Source organism: Tarenaya hassleriana, unplaced genomic scaffold (assembly GCF_000463585.1).
Source record: "Tarenaya hassleriana unplaced genomic scaffold, ASM46358v1 Cleome132, whole genome shotgun sequence".
NCBI classification, from domain to species: Eukaryota; Viridiplantae; Streptophyta; class Magnoliopsida; order Brassicales; family Cleomaceae; genus Tarenaya; species Tarenaya hassleriana.
The window spans coordinates 266,311-289,589 of record NW_010963717.1 but is presented as its reverse complement, the minus strand read 5'-3'; the positions used below and the strand labels follow the sequence as shown (position 1 = coordinate 289,589).

Sequence of the window (23,279 nt, the reverse complement as noted above, 5' to 3'; positions counted from 1 at the left end):
TATAGAGGGAGAGGTGTTAACAAAACTTTGCCTATAACATTACTATATAAGTACATATTAATTAATTTATATTTATACATTTTGGAAATAATTATTCTATACCGGGAAATAAATGTTAAAATTAAAATTGAAAATGATAATGTGTGAATTAGGTCACATCTTCTCTATATTTTCGCTTGTGTTTAGTATTCGGTATCTTATCCGAAATTGTCGCTTACCCTAACAAAGCCTTTTAGATTCCAATATAGAAATATGAACAATGTCGCATTTATAGAAATATGACTAACATATATTTACTCACATTTCTTATAATTTTGGTAGGACTAACATATATATTTACTCATAACATATATAAAAATCTGATGAAATAAAGTTTCTCACAATTTTATAATTAAGGAGTATTATTTTCGTATGACTGATCCCGACCTCGATCCCGACCTCGAGATTAGTATGAACCTTATTTCAAGAGATTCGATCACCGAAAAACCCAAAAAAAAAATATTATTTTAAGTATGGAAATTTCGAAAGCGCTATGATTGAATGGATATACATACATATATATATAATTTGTCTATTGTTAAAATATCATCACGCTGAGACATGACCCATCTTAGGAGATCCGTTGAAATGAAAACAGTGTGCCCCAAATTCCTCAATTTCAATTTAAATTTAAATAGATTTTTTTTTTTAAAATAAATCATGATTAACGTTTTTGAAGCTCCCTAATTCCGTATGAACAACGGAACTATATGATATATTCATATTCCGGCAATGTGTCGGTCCATCGAAATGAATAGAATGTATATAATTTGGTATAGGTGGCAATCCTTAACGTGATTTTATAACACATTAGACGGTTCTGCTCGAATGATGTATGCATAGAAAGACATGTGATTTGATTGTTCTTGAATTGTTTATTTTTATATATTTTAATTATTAGCTTAAAAATAAACTTCAATTAAATAAAAAAACACTTGAATTCTAATAAATTAACGAGAATAAAATCACGTAAATTCTAATTAAAACCTAAATAAGGGTTTTGTTCCATTACATTCAAAATCCGATATTCCTCGGTGGGCTCTAATTAAAGAGACGAAATTATGATGAAATTCGTTACTCTCATTAATGTGCCTAATTGATTTTTTAGATAATATGTGGTGCAAAACGAATAATTTAGGAAATTGAAGGGGCTTTCATGAAGTTAAGGGAAACCTACCCCCCTCTCTCTCTCAGTACGTAATTATATTGATTATATATATGTATATAAAAGAAATAAGCATGTGGGGAAACAGAATGCCCAATAAAATCGCTGGAATTATCCAATCGAGGTGGGTTTCTTCCTTCGATCTCCTGATCACTCTCTCGATCTACTTCTCTTCGATTCCGTCCCATTGAATCGGCGTTTCCTTCTGCTTCCCGGGAAAAGATCTCGAGGAAAGCGTCGGAAAACGGCGAAGTTTGTGGGGAAGAAAGGAAATTTTATTGATTTGATTGGGTATGAGTTCGCGCGTTAGGGTTTCTTGAGTTTGCTGTTGATTCTATCTAATCCTTTTTGGTATCTGTATGTTTCCCGAGGAAATCTTAATGGAGATTTTGGGTAAAGGAAAAACGAAGAATACGCATTGACTTCGTCTGGTTTTAATCGTGAATCGATGGTTTTAGGTTTTTAGGTTTTCTGATCCTTCTGGGATTCGGTTCGTCGGTTTCCATTTCTGTTGTGTAGATTCAGAAATCAGTATATTTGATGTTTTCTCATATGGTATTCTTGAGTTTGTCATTGACTTTCATAGCTCTGATCTCTTATGTTCAATCTGTTGATAAGATCTTATGTACCTTTGACTGTTCAAGGCTTCCATTTCTTGATGGAGAATTTGGATTCTGTCAGCCAATCCATTTGGCGGTTATACATTTTCTCAAACTCTATGTGAAAGTGTGATTTGTCATCTGTCCTTGCATAATGCAATAAGCTTATGTTAGACGAATCTGTGCATCCACCAAAATGCAGAATCACATACGCATTGATGGAACGACCGAGTGTCAAGGTTCCTCACGATCAAGCCCGGGAATCTCTCATCGCGATAGCGTACTCCTCACCCGAGGAGTCCAAGCCGTTCGATATTTCACCCGGAAACAAGGTCATTGTTTCCAGCAAGAAAGGAGTCAATCCGGCAGCTGGGGATGAAGCAGAGAGGCTCAGGTCTGAACTCATCTCAATTTCCTACATCCAGTCACCGGATGCTGCCCTTTGCCCGTAGGCCAGCAATGGTGTCTGTCACGGATAGCAGTATGCATAAATGTATAGTTGGTATTGAAGTCATCTTCTCTATGTCTCAAAGAGAAGTTATAGATTTTGGTGTGGTTGAAAAAGACCATTCATCATGTCAACGTTTCTTTTTCATGCAATGATGCAAAATCAATGAAACCTGCCTCTGTGTTCTTGTTAGATAGCCTGTATCATATGTTATACCCTGCTTGCTTTTTCTCGGATTCATACATTTTGTCACGGGCATGAATATTGTAAGCAAATTGAAGGCATACACTAGCCGAAAGGAAAGAAACATGAGAATTGATAGATTGAACTTGTAATCAACCAGTGCGTGTTTTTTTTCTCATTTTCATATTTGTCTTCTTTTTAGGGCATTGGGAAGGTAAAAGACTGGAGAAATCCTAGTGAGAAGCATCTTCTTCCTCGCAGAATTTGGTGTACTCCTTTGGACCCATCAAGGATTCCAACTCCGAGGGACTGCTTGGCTTCACTTTGATCATCCAACCATCTTCATAGGGGCTTGAGTTGATCTATACAAAGATAAACGTTTGCATCAGTTCGATCCACAATCCAGGTATTGTTATCATTATCTGCTCAATCTAATGAAAAAGGCCTTTTCTTTCGGAACTTACCAAGCCAGGTGAGTCGCCGAGTTTTGTGTTGATTTCAATGACTTCACCGGAGATTGGGGAAATGATTTCACTTGTGGCTTTAACACTCTCCACTGCTCCAAAGGGTTTGTCTTTGTTCACTGAACTCTTTTCATCTGGCAGCTCCACAAACACCACTTCACCTAGATGGTCCTGCACAATCTCACTCTCTCATTCAGACACTACATTCAGTGACAAAACCCAAACCGAGTTCTAACCCGTTTCTCTCGGTTTTAGGACTGACCCAGAACTGAGGCCATGGCAAAACTCGTAAAGTCTGAAACTTTCTGAAGAGGGTCTGAGAATTTCCACAAGAAAAAACCGAAAAGGCAGGGACTTTTTTACCTGGGCATGGTCAGTGATGCCAATGGTAGCCACAGAGCCTTCATGTTTCACCCACTCGTGTGAATTTGCATACTTCAGTCCCTCCAACACTATCCCAACAATTTCAGTCAGCATTCCCCAAAACTCTGTATTGAATGATGAAGCTTCACACGTGTACGGATGTGAAAATTTTACCTGTGGAGAAGCACCTGGAGACGGAGAAAGCAGGAGAGAGGCTGGATTTGGATGCACAAGAGAGCTTGAGAGCGTTAGCTGTAGAAGAAGCCCACATCCTCAGCGCCATTTTTCTGTGTGGTGTGTTTTTTGGTTGATTGAATGAGGGGTGTTTTGGTTATGGATTTCCTAAAAGGAGCAAAAAAAAATGGAAGGAGGGTCTTGAAGTTTTCGTTGGGTGTTTTATCTTTAGATGTATGGTAGGCAATGAATGTCTAATCCTTTGGTGATGTGTGTGACCCAGACCCGCTGTTTGGGCCAGAAGGTTATACCTTCTAAGATATTGCGCACAAACTAAAAGGGAAAAGTTTCTCTCTTATTTATTTTTTAGGTGATTGAGTGTAAAATGAGTCACATATACAATATAAAAATAATTAAAATAAATACTTTTTAAAATATAAAAAATAAATTGAAATATTAGTTGAATAAAAAAATAAGATATATATAATTTTCAAAATTTTAAAAAATTAAAATCGAAAATCATATTTCAATTAATCTTTGAATTGTCATTGAGAGAGCGAGGGTAAAATTTTGAACTTTCGATTAGTCTTCGCCAACGTGTAAATATGTGGGGTTGTAAGTGTAATTAATAAAATGGTTAAGGGCGAAAACGGAAATACTGAGAACTTATGATCATATTCCGTTGATCGGCGAAGACACGAGAGACGAATCCCGTTCTCGTAAGTCGTATCCCTAAATCGATCGAAACCCTAGTTCGGAATTTACTGTTGATCATTGGAAACTGAAAGCTTCTTCACCGATTTTTTTTTGAAGAATGGTGGATTCAATCGAAGAGACGAACCCTAATTCGAGTGAAAATGGTACTGTTGAGATCTCGCTCAAAACCATCGGCCCAGCTCGCCCTTCTCGAATTCGAGTGGCCTCTCGCATCAAAGTAGGTTCTCGTCTTCTTCCTCTTCATCTCTCCCGATCCATACATGTTTATGTGTATACGGTTTCGTTCATGCGTGGATATTTGTGTGTGTGTGTGTGTATATATATGCATATACGTGATAAGTCCGGAGAATTGATCGATGCCTGATTAGGTTCGTGATCTGAGAAATCTGATCGCGGGAAAGAATCAATGTCCTGTCGCGAATTTGAGGATTATTCTGCGTGGGAAGGTATTGCAAGACGATGACGATGGAGATGATGTATACGTTACGCTCAAAGATGGAGGTACAGATTCTGCTGGAGAGTTTAGCATTTTGTCGGTCTTCACTGTGCTTCAATACATCAATTTCGATGACCCTTGTGACTTGGATGAGTTCGTTTCATCTGATTTCCGTACATTGGTCCTAATCATTGTGATGCATTCCCATTGTTTGATTTGGTAAGATTCCTTGATCGTTGCTGTGAGACCCAAACCACCTGTTGGAGTTGAGGCAGACGAAGAAGATGACGAATTGGTAATAACGAAATGTTCATTTTGGACATTAGCATGACAACAATCGTATAGAGTTTCAATCTTTAACGATATCTGTGTTCTTCGTAACTGCAGAAGTTTCAGCTCCCGCAATCAGCAAGCCGCTGGAAGAGGAGGCTCTACTCCTTTCTGCGTAACAAGTTGAAGATTCCCGGTGAGTTTTTCTTATCTGTTACATCAGTATCCACGACTTGAAAATTTGTCTAAAACTATAATTTATGGATCTGTTGTGCGGCGATGTAGATATTCTTCTCATTGGACTTTTCTCTCTGAGTTTAAAAGCATGGGTTATCGTCATCTTGTGGTTTCTCTTTGCACCTCTTGCCCATCGTTGGGAACTCGGGCCTTTGTATGTAAGTTTCTTCAATCTTTCATCCGACCCGTTTTCTTTTCTACGTGTTGACATCTTAAAAGGTTTCAGCTTTTGCAATGCCATTGCATTGTATGCTGTCATTCTAAGCATTCACTTGGGTAATTTCATATGCTCTGCTTGCTTGCTGTTCCTTTTTTCTTTTCCTTTTTGCTGGCTTTCAGATACTCGGGACTGGCTTTTCGATCATTCTGCTCAATCTTGGTCAACGACAGCCTGGTGATATCAGGTACACACGTTCATCGAATCTTCGGCCTCCTCTATTTGGTGTTTGTGAAAGTAATGAATTATACGAGAGAGGCCGACTTTTTCTAGCGAATCTACAATTCTGGCCAATGTAAACTGCAACCCACATTCTGAAAAACAAGGATGAAATATCGGGAAAAAGGAATCTATTGGTATTGGTCCTTTGAGGAAGTATATACCAACCCAAAATATAACCAATGGCATCCACTTTGGGAGAAAAAATTTGAAGCATATGATTCTTCTGCCACTAATCTTATTAGCTGGAATTTCTTGAGTTTCAAACGTGAAAAGGAGAAAAAAAAATCCTATCTTTTGACTATGTAAACTGGAATAAGTTCAGTCTTTTATGGCAGAGAGAATTTCGGAAGATATTATCGTTTCTTTTGTTCTCGTTCTTGGCTTTGGCAGCGCATATTCCATATTCAACGAGGATTTCAGAGAGCTTCCGGGGACGTTAAACGCAGATCGTATAGATCGAGACTTGAGAGCTGGCCAGTTTTGAAAAAGGGTTCTTTCTTTTGTTCATGGCATTGCCCCGGTTTATTAGTTAACCAAATTGCAAAGCATTTGGTTATTGACGCACGGTACAACTGGAACCGGTTTATTCCGGTTTACTTGTAACATGGGAGATACGCACATTCTTACCTGTAATATGTTCATCTAGTCAGTCTCATGGTTTTGTGCAAAGCCCATGTTACTTACTGATTTTGATGAATCCATGATTAATGGAGAATGATCTACTATATGATATAATGTAATAATACAGTGTGTGTGTATATGTGTGTATATATGTGTGTATATATATGTATATATATATATTGTGTGTGTGTGAAAATGAGAGGTTAAGTCAACTTAGGTCCCATCCAACACAAAAAAGAGAGATGAGAGTGAAAAATTCAGTAAACCAAATCTCTTCTCAAGTGGCTGAGTGGGTGGCTGACCCTTTTTACCTTTGACAAATTCCCCACCACCCCCTCCCAAAATTTATTTCAAAATTCATACAAAAATAATAATAAAATAATATTCATAGGAATAAAAACTGCGTTGGTTTATAAATTTATAAATTTAGTTTTATTCTTTAGATTTATAATCTTAATAAAATTATTCACTTACCTAGTGTTCGGCTTTTAATAGATGGAAAATCGATTTAGAAATTCATTTTGTAATGATTTGAATATATACATAACCGTAAAATGAATTTTATAGAAAGTGAAAAAAAAAACATGATTTTATGTTTTCTATAGTTTTGGTTTGTAGTTGAGAGTCGAAGCCGAAGCTATGAATTTGGGTATATGCGCATTCATTAATATATTAAATTCATTAAATTTAGAAGTTGTGAAATTTAATATCATTTCGATTTTATACAGCATTTCCTTCAACGGTAGTTAGTTCCTTTGCCGATCCTCAACGGCACTTAACGTTTAAGGAAAGTCAACTTTCCGTCTATCTACACGTTTATTCTATTTTATAATCTTTTCCAATATATATATATATATATAATGAAGATATTTGCACACGTAGGAATTAAGAAAATAATTGGAAAACTCAGTCGAAAATATATAATTGCAAATTGTATGTGAGTATATATTCTTCACACTATGATTTTATTGATCGTACAGAAAATAAAACGTGACAAAAAAACAAACACAAAATATTAAAAACAGAGTAAAAATTGGTTGAATAAATATAAACCAATCTATTATACAAATACAAAACCATATATACATATCGTGTGTATGTATCATAAACTGATCATTTTATCTATTTATTTCATCTGAAATGTTAATATTTAAATGTCTCAACGGATAACGAATGTGCAATCAATGTAATATAAGATTGTTATAAATATTTGAATAATTAATTGTAAATGCATTAGTTTGGATTTGGGGATTATTTGATTAATTAATAATAGTGGAATTGGGGAGGAAAAAAAACTAATATCATAGTGAGTGTTGGCGGGAAAGGGAATCCGACAAGGGTGACATCATTTTAGCGGAGGAGTCTTCGAGGTGGGTCCCATCTGTCAACACCCTCGTTGACCATTTCCCATCACCTCTCCGTGGACCCTACGTTTCCTTCCCCATTTATTAATTTATTTTATTATTATTACTCCCTCCTTGTTGTTTTAACTTATTTCACATTTTTTAAAAAATAAAAATAAAAGTCATATATACCCTTTATTTAATAATAAAACAATATTATCATTAATAATGTATTAGAATTTGGTAAGGATAAAATTAGAAATTATTTTAAAAAAATGTATTGAAAATGTAAAATGACTAATATTTTGAAACATGGATAATAATATAAAATTACAAATATTTTGAAACGGAAAGAGTATTATATTTTTTTCCCTATCCGTTAATTATAAAAAATAGTTGGTACTATCGATGAATGTGTGTATATGCGTGTTATCTGATTTATATATAAAATATAATTTCATTGACATGATCTAATGTTTGAGTGGTTAAGGACACTTATTCAATGTGTTCAATTGAATCCATTTTTATTTGTTGAGATTTATTTATTATGGAAAATACCGTTATTAAAATAATATGGAGGGTCATTAATTACCAATCTTATCATACATTTTTATTTGTTATGAAATTAAATAATTAAAACTAAATAGCTGTATGTATTAAATCAAATAAATATATGGTGCTGCAGTTGCATGTTACTACATATCCAAAGGCAAAAAGCTTAGGATTCTATGCCCAAATACCAAGATCACATCATACGGGATTATATTTATTGCATTTTCAAGGTTAGTGAATTTTAGTTAATTATATGTTGTGTTTATTTTAATTAATTAATTATATATATATATATATATATATATATTTATCCACACGTATCACGTGATATTTCATTTCTATTTGTCGTCCATACCAACAAACTCTTTGACCCGCTGAGAGATTTTCCCGCCTTAACATAACATAATAATAATAATAATAATAATAATAATAATAATAATAATAATAATAATAATAATAATAATAATAATAATAATAATAATAATATGTTCCTTTCATATAAAAAGGAAAGAAAAAATAGTAGTTTTAAATGGTTGATAACTTGATATATGTATATGAACGCATAATTTAATTTAATTTCCATAAATTTCGGCCACCTAAATTTGGTGCGGGAAATAAATTCGAAAAATGTAAACATTATCATATGATAAAATGTCACAAAAATTACTATTTTTCATTGTAAAACCATATATTTTTTTAATCAATTTTTTAAAGATGCTAATGCCAAATCATTTTTTTTAAAATATAATCAAGGTTATGATAGTTTAATCAAGGGTTTAAATTACCAATGTAATAGTAAAAAGTTACGGAGGGGTAATTTTGTCATTTAGTGTTGTTTTCCGTTATGGGCCTCGACGAGGTCAAACCGTTTGTTCTTTTGCTCGGATGCCCTCTTAGGCCCATAGACCGTTTGACAAAACTACCCCTCTAAATATTATCTTTTCCTACTTTTTTTTTTCTTCTCAATTTTCGTGTTTCCTCAGAAAAAAAAATGTAGGATTTATTGAATTTTGATTATAATTGGATTAAATTGTTTTCATATTTTAGGTTTTATGTCTATTTAATTTATACCGAAATTTAATTGATTTTTTACTCAGTGCCAATTTTATTGAAAAAATATTTATATTTCGAATTGTTTTTTAAATCACCGTTCAATATTTTATGCTTATATTTAAATATTATCTTATTCAATTTTATTTTTATTGTTGCCTATTAAAATAAAGAAAGATCTCAGGGACAAAAATGTAAAATCGCCATTGTCCCGGAGCCCGATGGCAAAAACAAAGCAAAGGACAAAAGCTTCTCAACACAACAACCCTTCAACCCTAGCCTCGATTTTCCCCATTTTGACCCTTCCCCTTTTCTCTTTTTTCCTTTTTCTTTTTTTTCCCTAAAATTTTTTTTACTACTAAATAAAATGAGTAATTAACAAAGCTTTATCTCCCAAAAAGCGGATTCCTTTACGAGAAATTATTTTTTACCTTATTATATATACACAATAAAAAATAAATAAATATTGTATTTGTAAAGTTACATACCATTAAATTTAATTACCGTCATTTCCAATTCTAGATAGTGATATTACAAAGTCCAAACCACATCTATCACCTCTGATTATATTATTGAAGTTTGATGGAACTTTGAAAATTTTCGATTAGTCAAATCTTAAAATTGAAATTATAGAAGCGCCCCTAGACTTTTATTTGGATCAATTTCACCCCACAATGAGTGTCATTTTTAAAATCAACATCACTTCAGAAAATTTCTTCGCGGTACATCTTTTATTTATATTTTTATAATTGATATAATCTTACTGCCCTTATTATATCCGGGTAATATTATTTTTTCATTTTTTGTATTATTGTTTCGATCATATGATATATTAGGTGAAGAATTAAGGATTTTGGGTACTGAAAGGGTGATAAATGTAATTAAGAAAACATGCGATGGTATGTTTGTAAATAAGTGTAGAAAAGGGAAAGAAAAGAGTCAATGTGTCTGCTAATTCAAAATCACTAAAGTCTTCTCAGCTGAAAAATATTTAAATACGAAAAAGACGACAAAAGACCCTCTCTCTCTCTCTCTCTCTCTCTCTCTCTCTTGTTTCACTGTTCTCTTTTTTCACCTTCGCAAATTCAAAAAAACCCCAAGAAAATTTTCGTGTTCTTTTCCTGGTAGATTTTCTCGGCATCCAAACAGGGCTTGAATCAAATGTGATGGGAAGCGGATTCTCCTCTCTCCTCCCTTGCCTCAGACAAGGGCACCGCAGCCGACGTCATCACCAACCGCCGGCGCAGCCTCCGCCGTCCGATCTGATCTACTCTCTCTCTGAGCCCTTGGATGAAACTCTGGGCCACTCCTACTGCTACGTCCGATCCTCGAACCGCTTCGTCTCTCCCCCTCACTCCGATCGTTTCGTCTCTCCTTCCGGTTCATTCCGGTTCTCTCCCTCCCACGAACCGGGTCCCGGTTCCGGTACGGGTCGGATCCGACCCGGTTCTTCCTCCGAGCAGCTCACGACCGTGTTCAGAGCCATCTCCGGCGCCTCCGTCAGCGCCAACACCTTGACTCCCAGAACTGTCCTCCAACTTGACAGTATTTACGACGATGCCACTGAGAGCGCTTTCGGCGGTGGTCATGCGTACGGTTCGCGAAGCTGTGTCGTCAATGCCAATGGGTTCGAAGGAACATCGTCGTTTAGGGCTCTTCCGCTGCAACCGGTGCCGCGAGGCTCCAACGGCGCCGGAGCCGCCGACCAATCTGGTCCGATAGAGGGAAGCGGTCTGTTCATGTCCGGTCCGATTGAGAGAGGCACGATTTCTGGGCCTTTGGATCCGATTCCTGGATCCGAATCGGGCGGCGTGCATTTCTCGGCGCCGCTTGGTGGTTTGTATTTGAAGAAAAGGAGGAAGAAGAGGAAGAAGAGCCTCTCGTGGCACCCGAATTTCGCGGAGAGGAAGCAACGGCCGTGGGTTGTGCCGGTGCTGAACTTCGTAGGTGGTCGGAAGGAGAACATTGTCGGCCCCGACGGCAGCGGTGGCGGCGGCGTCCTCGACGAGGCTGCGGCGGCGGAGAGGGCGAGGAGCGATAGTGAGAGCGACTTACAGTGGGCATTGGGAAAGGCAGGAGAGGATAGGGTGCAATTGGTGGTTTCGGAGAAGCAAGGATGGCTCTTCGCCGGAATCTATGACGGGTTCAATGGGCCCGACGCGCCGGAATTCTTGATGGCTAATCTCTATCGTGCTGTTTATAGTGAGTTACAGGGCTTGTTCTGGGAATTGGATGAACAAGACGAGCAGTTAGGAGACAACATTAACAAAGATGACAATCCAACAGCAACAATTGCGGTGGATAATAGTAAGACAGATAGTAGTTCTGTAGAGTTAGAACAACAGAGCAAGGTAGAGGTTGAAGTCGATCAAACTGCAAGTACCAGCAGTTTGGAGACAGAGAATGAGATAACCGATAGAGATGTATTACAAGGTCAGGGCAAAGCCAAGAACTTGGCATCTCACCCCGAGGTCGAGGAAACTAAGGTGAGGAAAAGGTTGTGGGAGCTTCTTGCAGAGGCTGAAGCAGAAGATGGTTTGGATCTTTCAGGGTCTGACAGGTTTGCCTTCTCGGTGGATGATGCTCTTAGGGCAAGCGCTGCTGGGTCTGTTGGCAGTAAGAGGTGGATGCTGTTGTCAAAATTGAAGCAGGGTTTGTCCAAACATAAGGAGGGGGTTTCCGGGAGAAAGCTGTTCCCTTGGAGGTTTGGCTTGGAGGAAAAAGAGGTAGAAGAGGTGGATCATAGGGTAGAGGAACATTCTGCGAAGCAGAAGAAGAGACGAAAGGCTGGTCCAATTGATCATGAACTGGTTTTGAGGGCAATGTCTAATGCCCTCGAAGCAACAGAGCAAGCATTCCTGGAGATGACGGATAAGGTTCTCGATACAAATCCTGAGCTTGCGTTGATGGGTTCGTGCTTGCTGGTTGTGCTGATGAGGGATGAGGATGTATATGTAATGAACTTAGGTGATAGTAGGGCACTTATTGCGCAATATCATGTAAAAGAAGAGGGTTCTAGCGTTGAGATAGGAGGGCAAGAAGAAGAAAGAAGAGATGATTTAAACAAAGAGGATGATAGCAAAGAGCCCTCTGTTGCGGATGAAAAGGATAGTGCAGTGGTAGATGAAACTCCTCCTCAGACGTTGAAATTGACTGCCTTGCAGTTGTCCACAGACCACAGTACAAGCATCGAGGATGTAAGTCGAGACTCTAAATCTCACTATTGTTTCTGCATTTGCTCGGTCTCTCTCTTAGATTTCTCTTATATATTGTTTTGCTGTATTTGTTTGTCATCCCACATTGCAGCTTGTGTCCGTACTATCGGCCTTAATCATGGCTACATATATCCGTATATAGTTCGAGTAGCCTAAGTGTGAAGTTGGAGTATGTGGCCGTGATTTTGTTTCTTGCTGATATATTATGAACCTTCTTAGCGGCACAAACACTTTGCATCTTAGGATAGTTGGAAACAAACATTTCTAAGTTTTTGCTGATTAGTAAGCATTTCCTTTTGGAACTCACATGGAAGGATGTCTCTATTCATTAGATTTAGTAAGTGATGATGGTTTTGCACATCCTGGTTGCTAACTCCTTTGGTTGTTAAAAACATGATTGGCTTGGTAAAGTTCTATAGTTTGGTTGCCCAATATAGTAATGCTGGTTTGATCTGCTTGTTTGAATATTGTTGTTTCATGACAGGCTTACATGTCCTAAACCTTTCTTCCATTAATGTTCTCAGGAAGTAACAAGAATAAAGAATGAGCACCCAGATGACAGCCAATGCATTTTGAATGACAGAGTGAAGGGTCGGCTTAAGGTGACCAGAGCGTTCGGGGCAGGGTTCTTGAAGCAGGTTAGGCAATATAGATCTGAATTGAATTTATCATTCTCCACCGAATTCTCTGAGAAAATTTGAAAGTGATAGCTCTGACAAAGAAAGTGATTTGCAGCCCAAGCTGAATGACGCGTTACTGGAAATGTTCCGGAATGATTTCATCGGCACCACTCCATACATATCATGTTTGCCTTCCCTTCGTCACTATCATCTTTCCGAGAGCGATCAATTTTTAGTTCTCTCGTCCGATGGGTTGTACCAATACCTGACCAACGAGGAAGTTGTTTCTCTTGCCATGGAGAAGTTTCCAGATGGAGACCCTGCCCAACACGTAATACAAGAACTTCTCGTTCGAGCTGCCAAGAAAGCTGGTAAGCAGCTTTCCCTCTATATTCATTTGTTCTCCCATGATAAAAACATAATTGCCAGATAGACCACAGGAATAGCTGTAAGTAAATCACCTTGTTGGTAAATGATTTCTGTCAGTTAAAGTTAAAACTTGGAAACAAAAAGAGATGACGGGAACAACTAAAACCACCATCTCGCTCTTTCCATTCTTCGGTGCTACCTTTTTCTTTCTAAGAGATGGGGTTGGGGTGTATAATAACCTTGATGCCCGGAAACAACTCCTAGATCAATTAAAGGTCAAATGTTGGAACCTCATGGGTAAGGATAAGGTAATGGAATTGATAGAAAAATTCATAAACCTAGTTGGGATAGAAGAATTCGGAATGAAATGAGATAAAATAGAAAGAACGCGAAGCGCTAGCGCTATAGGATTGGTTTTTTTTTTTTCGAGTTGCGGATAGAGCTTAGCGAAGGTCAATTGCCCTGGCCTCAGACCTTCATTCCATTCTTGGTACACTACTCCTTCCCTTCAAACATGTCCTTCTCTCATGCATGTCTTTTGTCTTACCTTCGACCTGACCTGACCCCTTTCACGAACTATGATTAAACTGGCCGGAGAGCTATATGATATGCTTCAAACATACAAGGCAAGGAGGACTGATTCTTGAGAAAGAAACTAGTTTGCTTAAAGTTCGTATTTGTGTGTTTTGTATATCTGCTTGATGTGAAACTTGTCTTGTGATTGTTTCTCAGATTATTGGGTTTATTTATTTGTTGGTAGAATGAGTTATAATGGTTCATTTTGATGGAAAATTGACACCCAGCATAAGAAACAGGATATGTGATTAACTACATCTTGGTTTCTGTATATGCATACACATAGCTTTTCTTTTTCTTTCTTTTTTGGTTTTAGGGACACTAAACCTCAGCATATACAGAAACTAGACATGGAAACTCCTACAACTTTGGTCTGTAGGTTATGTGATTTATAGTCAATGTAATGAAAAAAAGGAAACTTGGAATAGAAACTAGCCTATATCCAAGAAAGTAGGGAGCTTTCCCTCATATCTTGACTTGGGTTTGCATAAAGTTGGCAGCTTTAGCATTTTGACTACAAGGGCGGGGCGGTACATGCTGTTGTATATTGTATCTTCTATTACACTTTCATGGTTGAAGTGTTTTCCATTGATCATGATTTGGTCCTAATGAATGGATTCTTGGACAGGACTGGCTTTTCATGACCTTCTCGATATCCCACAAGGAGATCGAAGAAAGTATCACGATGACTGCACCGTCCTTGTTATATCCCTCGAAGGTAGGATCTGGAAATCCTCTGGGAAGTACCTCTGAAATGAAATCCCGGCCAAACACTTCAAGCCACCTGAGGAAAGAATGATACCCGGTTCAGGTCTTTTTGCCTTATTTTTTTTTTTCATTTTCACCTTTTTGATGAGTTTATATATCCAGTTTTTAGAAATTTTCGAGTAGATTAGGGTTTTTTCCATCAATTAGGTTTAGTATGTTGGCTGTTTTAGTTGAATATGATATGGTAGAAGATGGGTTGATAGTGGGGAAAGCCAAAAAGAAAAAAGAAAAAAAAGAAGAAAGAAATGGTATGTAATTTGGTGAAGAAAAGAGGAGAAGGGAAGGGGGGCCAAAAGGGGTATACATGCACTTTTGCAGATGTTAAAAGAAGGATAAGGACATGAAGTTCTTATAATGTCTTAATTTGGTGGATTTAGTCCCAATTTTGGTTCCTGGGTTTGTGGAAGTGATCCAACACATACAAATTACACTTAGCACTTGCATAGGCACACGTATGTTTAGGGCTGGGAGTTTTGGTAAATGGTTTGGGTTCGGGATGGGAAGAGATCGGTTCGATTTTTTCGGTTTTACTAAAATAGGTACCAATCGGTTTTTATATTGTATTTGGTTCGGTTTCGATATCGGTTCGGTTCGGTTCCGGGTTTTATTAAAAAAATGATAGATTTACTTTAAAAATATTCGGTTTTTTGGGATTTTTAAAGTTTGGTTCGATTCATGGAAAATTCGGTTCTCTAAAAATGGTATCGTTCGTGAATTAAGAACGGTTTCAGATCGGAAAAAGTAATGTTTTTTTGGTTCGGTTCGGTCCGATTCCGAAGAACCGAACGGAAACGTTCAGCCCTACCTATGTTTGTGAAAAATGAAAACAATTGATTTTTTTCCGACTTTTAAAATGTTTATTTTGAAATAAATATCAAGCAATTTTCCCACCAAATAAATATTAGGTTAGAGTTTGTTTAATGTTGGAGATTTAATTTCAAAACTTTTTTAGAATATTTTCATAATTTTTTAAATACCCGTGAAGCTTTGGGATAATTAGTTATATTCATAATTTTTTTATTTAAATGTATTTAAATTTGTTATTTATTCAATATGTAAGTCAATTTTAATTATCAAAAGTTACATTTTAAAAAAATTTATTGATATTGTTATAAATGAAAATTTATTGAATTAAATGAAATACACCAAAATCTTGTTTTAATTATTTTTTAACTTAATTACATAAATAGGATGTAAGTGTTAATTTTACCTTTAAAAAAAAGGTTAATTTCTGGACTAAAAGATACGGGTTTTTTAATTAATTATGAAAGTGTCAGTTTTGTCCCACGCGCCTCATTGCCCGATTTGATGAAAATTGGGCAAAACCACTGGAATATAGTCCGGGGATTTCGCGACGGTGTCGGACACGCGCCATTAGTGCGCGTGTGGTAATTTTTAGCGTTTAATGGGCCGTCTGGGCGTGAAAGCCTTATATGAGTTTAAACTTAAAGGCCCTGAAGCCCATAAACACTGAAGGGGCCCATTAAAGGCGATTAGGCCCATTAAGGACATAAGGCTCAATAATGCCTCGAGGTCCATTTCGTTAGGGCCTTTTGTTTGCATCCTCTGCTTATTTTCTTCTAATTATATTTAATTGACTCATGCATCCAATTAAATCTGGATAACTGTTTTTAAAACTTTTTACAGTTTTACAGATTTTTATCTCTAAAATTTAAATTTAAGGATCTAATATTTGTATACCTTGAAAAATAGATAAAATAAAAAAAAATATTTGCAAAAAAATAATTTCGATATTATATGAATAAACGTATTTAAAAAAATATATTTGTGATTTAATTCAATTGTAAAAATGTCTATAATTTTATAATAAAAAAATTAGATTAGATACAAAATTATTGAATTTGTTATGAATCTAAAAATTATTAAAATTTAATGAAATATATCAAAATTTTGTCTTGATTAATATATCACAACCTAATTACATAAACAGGATATATATATATATATTGTATTTTACGAACTATTTTCACCCAAATTATTTTTTTTAAATTTGATTTAATCTTGAAAATTTATAAATTAATAAAAATAATATTTCTCTAGTGTGTTTGAGAGAATATTAAAATCCTAATTAGTGTATCAGATATAAAAGGTCATATATTTTTTTTGTAATTTTATTTCTCTGTATAATATCCTATTATATCTAGGGAATTGTATTTTAAATTTGTTAAAATAATATTTTTATGACTTTAAAAATTATTAGACTTCGCCCCGACGAAATTTTTGTTTCCAATAAATTTCCCGTAATTAATATTATATTGTTAGCAAAAATTGTAAAATGGATTATAGAAATGTTTTATGTATAAAAGTATCGTCACTAGAACTTTAACTTTACCTTAACTAAAAAAAGTTTTTATATCGTGAAGGGTCGAGAAAAATAAGAAACTAAAAACATAGAGGTTTTATTTAATTATGAAAAGTTTGGTTTTTCCTCACGCGCCTCATTTCCTGATTTGATGAAAATCGGACAAAACCGCTGGACTATGGTCCGGGGATTTTGCGGCGGTGTCGTTCACGCGCCATCAGTGCGCGTGCGATAATTGTATGCGTTCAATTTTTTTAAGGCCGCATGGGCCGAGAGGTCCATTAATATTGTAGGCGCATTAAATTAAAGGCCGAGAGGTCCATTAATACTGTAGGCCCATTAAAGGCAATTAAGCCCATTAAGGCCGCAAGGCCCATTAGTGCCTCAACGTCCATTTGGTTAGGGCCTTTTGTCTGCATCCTATTCTCCTAGTTTTTTTTTTCTAATTATATTTAATTGAGTCATGTATCCAGTTACTTCAAATTATTGTTATTTGGAAAAAAAGGTTCAGGATAACCGTTTTTTTATTTTTAATTAAACATATTTTGTCTCTAAAATTTAAATTTAAGTATTTAATATTTTTGTATACCTTACAAACAAAAAAAAAGAATTAAAAAAAAAAACATTTTTGCAGAAAAGGTAATATTGATATTATATGTAAAACGTACTGCAAAAAAAAAAAATATATGTGATTTATAATTCAATTTTAATTTTTTTACAATCAAACTTAGATTTAAAACAAAATTATGGAATTTGTTATTAATCTAAAATTTATTAAAATTTAATGAAATATATCAAAATTTCGTTTTGATATATTTTCTCACAACTTAATTACATAAATAGAACATATATTGTATTTTTATTAGTTATTTTGGTCCAAAATATTTTTTTAAATTTGATTTAATCTTAAAAATTTATAAATTAAGAGGTTAGGTAAAAAAAATATTGCCTCTAGTGTGTGTGAGAGAATATTAATATCCTAATTAGTGTTTAAGATATAAAAGATCATATATATTTTTAAATTTTATTCTCTTATCTAATATCCATTATATCAAGGGAATTGTATGTTAAATTTGTTAAAAAATATTTATATGACTTTAAAAATCATTAGACTTTGCCGATGAGATCTTCGTTTCTAATAAATTTCCCATAATTAATATTATATTTGTTAGAAACAATTATAAATGGATTATAGAAAAGTTTTATGTATAAACTTATCGTTACTAGGATTTTAATTTTACCTTCACTAAAAAAAATTGTTAATATTGGGATTGGGTAGAAAAAAATAAGAAACTCAAAAACATATGGGGTTTTAATTAATTATGAAAAGTTTGGCTTTGTCCCACGCGCCTCATTTCCTGATTTGATGAAAATTGGGCAAAACCGCTGGACTATAGTCCGGGGATTTCGCGGCGGTGACGTTCACGCGCCATCAGTGCGCGTGTGATAATTTAATGCGGTCCAGGCCCCAGGGACGGAAGGTCTGTCCAGTTTAAAATTTAAAGGCCCAGAGGCCTATTAAGGCTGTAGACCAATTATAGCTTAAGGCCCATTAAGACCAAAGGCCCATTAAGGCTGTACAATTATAAGGCTTAAGGCCCATCAAGGCCAGAAGGCCCAATAAAACCTCGAGGTCCATATCTTAGCCTGCACCCTTTTTCTCTTGGATTTTTTTAATTAAGATAAATTGACATTTTTTTTTGGTAATCATAAGTTTTCTGTTGCAACTTTTTATATTGCCTATTGTCCTTCTAAAATTTATTAAATATATAAATTTTGTTCAAATTATGAGCGATATTATATAATTTTCTTTTTAGTTATATAACATTACACAAATCATTTATTATTTTTTCAATTTTATTTTATTTTTCTAGTCATATATATATATATATATACGTATATACATATATATATTGAAATAATCCAAAATTCCAATAAAATTAAAGTCCCAGTTCGTAAAGCTTACATTCGAAATTTCTCGATGTGGGATCACTTCTTCCTTCCTCCTCGGCCACTGTACATCTGCAACAAACAACAATGACAACCAAAAACCCGACATCAAAGATTTCCTGTCCGATTTCAGCAATCAATCCCTTCCATACCTTTCCCCAGTCTCACCATGAAAACTTTGATGAATATATCTACAAAAAGATCACAACTTTCAGTTACTGCGGTAACCTTTTTTTACGTGCGGAATGCAACAATTTCTTTCACATGATCCTCGGCTCGGTTACGGGTATCTCCGCAAGGCAGCCGTTCAATAACCTCAGAACCGAAAGATAGTATGAGGGCCCTTCTAGCAGTTTCTAGATCGATCCCGCGAGCTTGGAAATAGAAAAGCTGGTCATCGTCCAGATCACTTATCGCAGCTCCATGTGAGCATTTCACATCATCCGCTATGATCTGAAGGTTTGGTTTCACGTTCACTGTTGCTCGAGGTTCCAAGAGGAGGCTTCGGGTTAATTGCCCAGCATCTGTCTGTTGGGCGAATCTGAATCGAACAAGAAGATATCTTAAATTTGTTTCCAGTCTATCAATTGGGCCGATATGCCACAAAAAGATTCAAAATCAGTACAGCCATAGGTTGAGCAATAGCCATAGGTTGAGCTATATTCTAAGACTGCATACAATGGGCTCAGACCCGTCAGAGAAAACAATCTAAGATCTTCTAAACATAGACAACAATCTAAGATCTTCTAAACAGAGACAGCAATCTAAGATCTAATGGACAAGAATAGCAAAGAGTAGAACCAGAGCTTACTTGTTAACCCTGACATTGCCGTCAAAAACAGCTTGACCTGAAGGATGAGCCACAATGCACTTGTGAAGCTGCCGGGAAAATCCACGTGGATGGTCCAAGACAATTCTACTGTGTAAATCCAGCGTTTGCTCATCAAAACACAGATGAAATGTAGTTAGTTCTGTCACAGTGTCGGGTCCCAGCTGCTGGACATGGACATTGTGCCTCCCCAATCTTCCACCCGTGCTCACTTCCACGAGCTCGTAAGTACTATCTGTCTCCTGCAGAGACATCAAGTTCAAGTTCGCATTTTTTTTTCACCACCCAGCCGCTCAGTAAAAGCCTAAAGGGCCAGTCTCACTAAGCACTAAGCAGCAAGATTCAAGATCTTTCTTAAAGCAGCTTCAGTTCTTGACAAAGATGTGTTCTTCTCCTCTGAATCGAATTCAACAACAATTCAGTATAAAGATTCCAAATTTCCAACTCATTTGACGCAGAACTACGAAAGCAAGCACACATAAATCTGCTTGTCACTTGACTTACTACCTCCAATGTAACAATTTCCAGTACAGACGAACCATAAAGACAACCTGAACTGAAGTAACAACGCATAGACTTCTATGACGAAAACGAGAAGACAGTAATAAAACAAACCTGTCGGACAGAAGTCCACTTGATATGAGCAGCAGCCATAGATTCCCTCTGCAAGTAAGAATGACTAACTTTTGCACCTTTTCGAGCCACAACTTCCATAACCGGATTTGCCCAATAGAACCCGTCTCTGTCTTTTCCGACAAATTCCTCAACTATACCAATCTCTCCTCCTTCCTCCACCAACACAAAAACCCTAGGATTCGACACCGGCAACCGCTTCGACTGCCGGTCACCGGTCTCGCCGGTGAAGTACCTCAAAAGAATCGGATTCTCTACCCTACATCCCACGGGAACATAAATCACCGTCAAATCCGGTGCACCCATTCCGTTAATCGACCAGAAGAGATCACCAGAATCAAAATTACCGATGAATTCGGATACCCGATTCGAAATCTCATCGGGTATGCCCGCAAAGTTTCCGACATAAACCCCATCGGGCAAATCGGATGGGCCAACGGCCAAATTCGAAACGAACCCGTCAATTATCACGACGTTTGGGAACTGGGTTTCCGTCAGGTCCTCCAAGATCTTCGAATTTCGTTGCTGGGTCGAGACGGGTTCGATCTGGGAATGCCGGATGAATGACGTGTCGGTGAAACGGAAAGGCTCGTCTCTTCGTGACGGCCATGGCGTAGAGAGAAGATTCTCAGCGGAAGAATCTCGGATCCTCTGGAGAGGCAAAGACGATGACGAAGAAGAAGAAGGGGAAGCGGAGAGAGAATCTTCAAGAGATTCCGCTAATTGAAGTACAAAAGGGTCCGAGAACGAAGCTTGAACTCGAACAGACAACTTCCTCGTGTTTGCTCTTCTGTAAATTTTCGATTTAGGTTTGACGGACAAACTCGGTGCCAAAGAAAGACGACCGAATACTGTGGAAGCCGCCGCCATTGATGAGTCCGTTTGTGGTGTAGAGCAGTTTTCTTTTTCACTTCTGTTCTCCTTTTCGGCCTTTCATTTTTCGTTTTTTTTCTTTATTTAAATATATTTTAGTTTTGTTTCTATCTGGTTTGGGCCTTTGGGCCAAGCGTAGACCCAAATAATTAAATAAATAGGCCCAATTGAGTCTCTTTGATCGACTTTTGTAGTTTCGGGTCTTTGATCGATTTTTAAAGTGTACCAAACTAAAACCGAATATTAATCGTATTCGTAACGGTACCATTATATGAATATGTCAAACTATAATATTTACACATATATTAGTAGAAGAATACGGTTCGATTTGAAAACGGTTCATTCGGTTCGATTCAATCCGGCTCGGTTTCAAGTCGGATCGGATCAGAACTAAATTCCCGAACCGAAGTCACCATCCCTAGATTTTTTAGAAGTTCATGGCAAAAAAAAAATCCAAGATAAGAATATGAACAAAGCATAATCCTACTGATAAATATCATATTTTTGGATCACTAGGCTCGGACCCGGACCGAATGCGGGTTCGGATCGAGTGCGGACTTGGTACGGATCGGATCGACCCGGCCCGTTTGATACCCCTGGTACTAGTACAAGCTAGCTATTTCAGGACAACAAAAGACCAAGACATCATCAAGAGCAGCCTTACTCTCATCACCAAAGATTGAAACTTTACCATCTTTCCTCTTTGCATATGACAAACCCAATCTAGACTTGGCCATTCTCAAGTCCCCGACCCCCGAGTTCGTGTCTGGACCCGCAAATCCGCCCATCACAGGAGCCAGGGGCGGTCCTATGAGCAGCCCGTCGGCTCCAAACTGTGGCCCGCCTCTTGCATAATCGAATAGAGCGGCCCCACTTCCACCTATCTTCTGTAAGATGATTGGATCATCACGGTTACTGTCACTGTCACTGTCTTCGTTCTCGGGCCAGTAGAAGAGGAAGGCATCGAATGTATCGTAATAGTCATCGGTGCTTCTGTAGCCTTCCGGGCTAAAGGCTCCGAATTTGAAGGACTTGTTCTCGTTGTTAGATTTGGTGTAACCTATAATGACACAAGGGCCCTTGAAGTCACAATGTTCATGGAACTTGGTTGCACTGAATCCATCCTTGCTTGCCTTGTAACAACACTTCAGTTCCCTCCCTGTAATAAAAACAAAAAAAAAACTATATTACCATTAACAGAGAGAGAGAGAGAGAGAGAGAGAGAGAGAGGGAGGGGGAGAGAGAGAGAGAGAAGGAGTACCTTTGAGAAAGGTTTTGTCAACCAAGGAGAGAGAGAAAGGAAGAAGGACGTCGTCGTGGTAAGACGGCTGCTCGGGTTGGGGATCGTCTCTTTTCTTGCCGGAGTTCCAACCGAAAAAACTGTGCGGACTCCTCTTCCAGGCTACGGCAGGATTTGAGATGGAAAACAAAGCCATTCTGCTTCAGATATCTTAATGGCCATTGAACCACACAACACAAGAAAGAAGAAACTCACACTCATTCACCAATGTGGTCCCTCACTTCACTTCTTGTGGCTCTCCTTTATTTGCCAAAGATTCTCCCACACATAATTTGACACTCGTACCATCGGTTTGCTAAATAACCGACAGGTTTATCACCATTTTACCTGAACCGGCCGATTTGTCACCGTTTCATCTGAACCGAAACCGATAAAAGTTCCCAGCGTTGAAGCTGGTCGTAGAACGAGAGCCATTATCAAAGCATCAGGGCTTGAGAGAAGCTATCATTTATTTACTTGCATCCTCAAATCCAGAGGAAGAGCAGAGAAACCGGACAAGAATTTTTCAAGAACTCAAAAACCACATCATGTAAAAAAAAAACCTCAATGACCAGAAACAGATTTCATAGCAACGGTGACGCAGAATTTGAAGAGTTTAAAGTATATTGGCCCAGGAGATAGTTATAGAACCTGACCTCTGTTCTCTTTGAAACCAAAAAACTTTTTTTTTACTAAGAAGTTGCTCCAAAGACTCGGATTCTCTGCTGAACGGGTATGCCCGCA

At 37.0% G+C, this 23,279-nt stretch overlaps 7 protein-coding genes across 9 annotated transcripts in view; 3 read left to right on the top strand and 4 right to left on the bottom strand.

Annotated features, from left to right (window-relative positions):
- Window positions 1-1,220: 1,220 nt before the first annotated feature.
- On the top strand, window positions 1,221-2,365 carry LOC104807966. The gene is made up of 2 exons (XM_010533433.2): window positions 1,221-1,328; window positions 2,006-2,365. Exons 1-2 carry the CDS (start codon window positions 1,258-1,260, stop codon window positions 2,253-2,255), a joined length of 321 nt encoding a protein of 106 aa, XP_010531735.1. The 5' UTR covers window positions 1,221-1,257; the 3' UTR covers window positions 2,256-2,365.
- Window positions 2,366-2,545: 180 nt separating this feature from the next.
- On the bottom strand, window positions 2,546-3,662 carry LOC104807965 (glycine cleavage system H protein 3, mitochondrial). Its single transcript, XM_010533432.2, has 4 exons — window positions 3,436-3,662; window positions 3,262-3,350; window positions 2,899-3,069; window positions 2,546-2,796 (listed from the first exon to the last, which is right to left on the bottom strand). The coding sequence occupies exons 1-4, from the start codon at window positions 3,542-3,544 to the stop codon at window positions 2,668-2,670; spliced, it is 498 nt and encodes a 165-aa protein (XP_010531734.1). The 5' UTR covers window positions 3,545-3,662; the 3' UTR covers window positions 2,546-2,667.
- Window positions 3,663-4,065: 403 nt separating this feature from the next.
- On the top strand, window positions 4,066-6,261 carry LOC104807964. Of its 2 annotated transcripts, XM_010533431.1 has the most exons (8): window positions 4,066-4,154; window positions 4,249-4,369; window positions 4,521-4,653; window positions 4,813-4,883; window positions 4,976-5,054; window positions 5,144-5,253; window positions 5,435-5,499; window positions 5,925-6,261. In XM_010533431.1, the coding sequence occupies exons 2-8, from the start codon at window positions 4,250-4,252 to the stop codon at window positions 6,016-6,018; spliced, it is 672 nt and encodes a 223-aa protein (XP_010531733.1). In that variant the 5' UTR covers window positions 4,066-4,154; window position 4,249; the 3' UTR covers window positions 6,019-6,261. The 2 variants fall into 2 exon arrangements, with proteins under 2 accessions (XP_010531733.1, XP_010531732.1); XM_010533430.2 differs by having other exon boundaries at window positions 4,115-4,369.
- A 3,864-nt stretch (window positions 6,262-10,125) lies between these two features.
- LOC104807963 (protein phosphatase 2C 29) lies at window positions 10,126-15,039 on the top strand. The gene is made up of 4 exons (XM_010533429.1): window positions 10,126-12,297; window positions 12,840-12,953; window positions 13,051-13,306; window positions 14,509-15,039. Exons 1-4 carry the CDS (start codon window positions 10,267-10,269, stop codon window positions 14,631-14,633), a joined length of 2,526 nt encoding a protein of 841 aa, XP_010531731.1. The 5' UTR covers window positions 10,126-10,266; the 3' UTR covers window positions 14,634-15,039.
- Window positions 15,040-18,884: 3,845 nt separating this feature from the next.
- On the bottom strand, window positions 18,885-21,318 carry LOC104807962 (protein ABCI7, chloroplastic). Of its 2 annotated transcripts, XM_010533428.2 has the most exons (4): window positions 20,366-21,318; window positions 19,733-19,992; window positions 19,150-19,462; window positions 18,885-18,993 (listed from the first exon to the last, which is right to left on the bottom strand). In XM_010533428.2, the coding sequence occupies exons 1-3, from the start codon at window positions 21,251-21,253 to the stop codon at window positions 19,156-19,158; spliced, it is 1,455 nt and encodes a 484-aa protein (XP_010531730.1). In that variant the 5' UTR covers window positions 21,254-21,318; the 3' UTR covers window positions 18,885-18,993; window positions 19,150-19,155. The 2 variants fall into 2 exon arrangements, with proteins under 2 accessions (XP_010531730.1, XP_010531728.1); XM_010533426.2 differs by having other exon boundaries at window positions 18,885-19,462.
- Window positions 21,319-21,698: 380 nt separating this feature from the next.
- On the bottom strand, window positions 21,699-22,898 carry LOC104807961. The gene is made up of 2 exons (XM_010533425.1): window positions 22,518-22,898; window positions 21,699-22,415 (listed from the first exon to the last, which is right to left on the bottom strand). The coding sequence occupies exons 1-2, from the start codon at window positions 22,690-22,692 to the stop codon at window positions 21,859-21,861; spliced, it is 732 nt and encodes a 243-aa protein (XP_010531727.1). The 5' UTR covers window positions 22,693-22,898; the 3' UTR covers window positions 21,699-21,858.
- Window positions 22,899-22,987: 89 nt separating this feature from the next.
- The window catches only part of LOC104807960 (MND1-interacting protein 1-like), a 3,807-nt gene continuing 3,515 nt past the window's right edge, over window positions 22,988-23,279 (bottom strand). Inside the window, exon 4 of the mRNA XM_010533424.1 lies at window positions 22,988-23,266. Coding sequence (XP_010531726.1) covers window positions 23,228-23,266 — 39 coding nt within the window. The 3' untranslated portion in view covers window positions 22,988-23,227. The remainder of the gene's footprint in view (window positions 23,267-23,279) is intronic.